This window comes from Leishmania infantum, chromosome 7 (genome assembly GCF_000002875.2).
Source record: "Leishmania infantum JPCM5 genome chromosome 7".
NCBI classification, from domain to species: Eukaryota; Euglenozoa; class Kinetoplastea; order Trypanosomatida; family Trypanosomatidae; genus Leishmania; species Leishmania infantum.
Window position 1 is genome coordinate 399,527 of NC_009391.2, and position 2,574 is coordinate 402,100.

Sequence of the window (2,574 nt, forward strand, 5' to 3'; positions counted from 1 at the left end):
TTAGCAGCAGCACTAGCAGCATTAGCAGCAGTTTCGTCGACCATGACACCTGCGACACCGCGATCGCTGCTAACAGCGACATCGCCATGACATTCCAGCTCTCCAGTCTAACCTCCATACTCACCCCCGTGCTATTCCCAGTAGCAGGAAGTTGGTTGCTCTGCGTGCGGGAGCCTGGCGTGATGGGCAGCGCGTACGTGCGGCTGCGCACGCTGCGCGTGTACGGCAACGCCACTGTGACCCCAGACGGCGTTATCCCGGGGATACCAGCAAGGCTCGCCGTCACAGCGATTCCGCCGTCGACGACGGTGAGCCTGACGACGGACATCGCCTGCTCGATCAACATGCCAGTGGTGACCACGACGCAGTCGAGCCTGACTGGCACGGCTGCCCTCGTCTTCACACACATGGCCCTGGGCAACCTCCTTCTCTGCGTTGGCTACCATGGCGAGCACATGTCTCAGGGGACGGCAGCGGAGCTGATGGTGGCTGGCACCGTGGCGAGCACGAATGCCCGCGTCGTGCCACCCCTGGCTGTCGATTCCGTGCCCACGCAGCTGACTTTTTCCGCCCGAGGCGCTTCGTCACTGAGCGGCTACACCGCGCTGCTGGTGCCGCCAAGCACCAGCGGCCGCGTTGCGACCACGTGTCCAACATCCGCGACCGCTGAACTTATTCAGCTACCAATATCCGTGCCTCCCTCCGCTACTACCGGCGCGATCGCCGTTGCCACCTTCACTCCTGCCAGCAGCACGGTGGGCACCGCGTATCTCGTGTGTGCTGGTGCAGCTGGAAAATTTATTTCAACCGGGACGGTGACGGTAGCTGCTGCTCCAGCCATGACGACTGATCCCTCGCCGCCCGCCTTTGGACTCCCAGCCCATGTGACTTTCAGCAGTGCCATTATGTCCCTCTCTCACGCGGACACCTTCACTGCTATCAAAGCCACGGACAGCTGTACCTCGGATATGAGCATCGCAACCGTGTTCGCCACAGGGAGCGTGGACACCGCAACAGGGGCCGCCCAGCCCTTTGTGGTCCCCACGCTGCCTAGCACGGTCACGTCGGTGCGGCTGTGCGTGGCGAAGAAGGTCCAACTCGTCGGCAGCACGCTCGGCTACGCAGACGCAGGCGTCATTGAACTAAACACCTTCACCTCCATCACTAGGTACGCGCAGCAGGGGCGACCCAACACGCTGGTTGGCAAACCGCTCCTCAGCACCGCGACGCTCTACCTTGTCAGCTGCACCGGAGCTGGATGTGGCGCCAGCAACGCCGACATCGCGTGCTCTTCTACCGACGCCACCAAGTACACCACTTCCAGCCACTCACCCCTCACAGCTCCCGCGGGCACGTACTTCCTGTGCCAGCGCGTGACGGTGGGCACGGTGGTGTCGGTGGTGGGCTCGAACACGACGGTGGAGGTGGTGGAGCCGTTTAAGATGCGCCTCTCCGTAGACCCCTCTGCCATTCGCGCGTACGTGCCGTTCGCAGTGACCATGTCGGGCGGCCCTGGCGGCGCGGGGGCGAAGTACACGGTGGTGGCGCAGCCCGCCTCTACTCCGTGCGGCAAGACGGCTGCCGAGTCACAGCGCTTTACCATGGGCAGAGACACCACGGACATCACCATCACGGACATCGTGCCGATGCAAAACATCTGCTTCTGCGTGCAACCGTCCCCTGCCGACAGCTTCGAGGTGCTGACGGGCACGCTGCGGCACTACATGACGCCTGCAGCTGTGATCGGCGACCGCGCGACGACGCTGACGTCTGGCGGTGTGATTAGGGGCGCCACGGCGGTGCTGTCGCGCACGGCGGACTGCCTCAGCGTCGTGGCTGGCGGCGGCGCTGCGCCGATTGTGGACGCGAGGGTGACGTTCACTGTCACGTCGTGCGGCGCGAACGGAGCGCTGGCGTCGCTGTACTACTGCGAGGCTGCTAGCGGGGGTGCGTACGCGTCCCGCGGTGCGGTGGGACTGCTGCGCGCGAGCGGGTGCAGCGGCGGCGCGGATGCGAGCATTGCCGAGGTGAACGCGGCGCCTGGCGCTGCGATCGGCAGCTTCGGGATCGACGCCGCGTACCTGGCGAGGCCGCGGCTGTCTGCGTCGCCGGACTGCGGCGTGCTGCTGGACGCAGCTGTTGCGAGCGTTGGGTACGCGCCCGGGGCTGGCGAGCGCGCTGCGTTCCACGTGTGCGCCGTGCTTGTGGGCGACGCGAGCGTGACGTTCACGACGGCGCGCCCGACGCTGCGCGTTGCGAACTGGGCCGTGACGCCGACTGCTGCTGTGAGCCGGTACAACGCGACGCTTGGCGCTGCTGCTGCTACTGCGGTGCGCGTGAACTACGCGACGCCGTCGAGCGAGACGTTCCTGAGCACTGCGAGCGACTGCAGCGTGCGGACGGCGAGCGCGGCGGGGCTGAGCGGGGCGTCGAAGGCGGCGACGTACAGCACGACCGGCGTGCGCGGGCTTGTGCACGTGTGCACTGTTGCGCCGCTGAGCGGGAAGACGCTGGCGGTTGCGCAGTTCCTGTCCGTGACGCCGCCTGCTGTGCTGAGTGTGTCGCCGGCTGTTG

At 66.1% G+C, this 2,574-nt stretch overlaps 1 protein-coding gene across 1 annotated transcript; it reads left to right on the top strand.

Moving 5' to 3' along the window:
• Window positions 1-2: 2 nt before the first annotated feature.
• On the top strand, window positions 3-2,574 carry LINJ_07_0960 (hypothetical protein, unknown function; the record flags this gene model as incomplete). The annotated part of the gene is made up of 1 exon (XM_003392180.1): window positions 3-2,574. A coding segment is annotated over one exon (2,572 nt), but the record flags the coding sequence as incomplete, so codon positions are not given.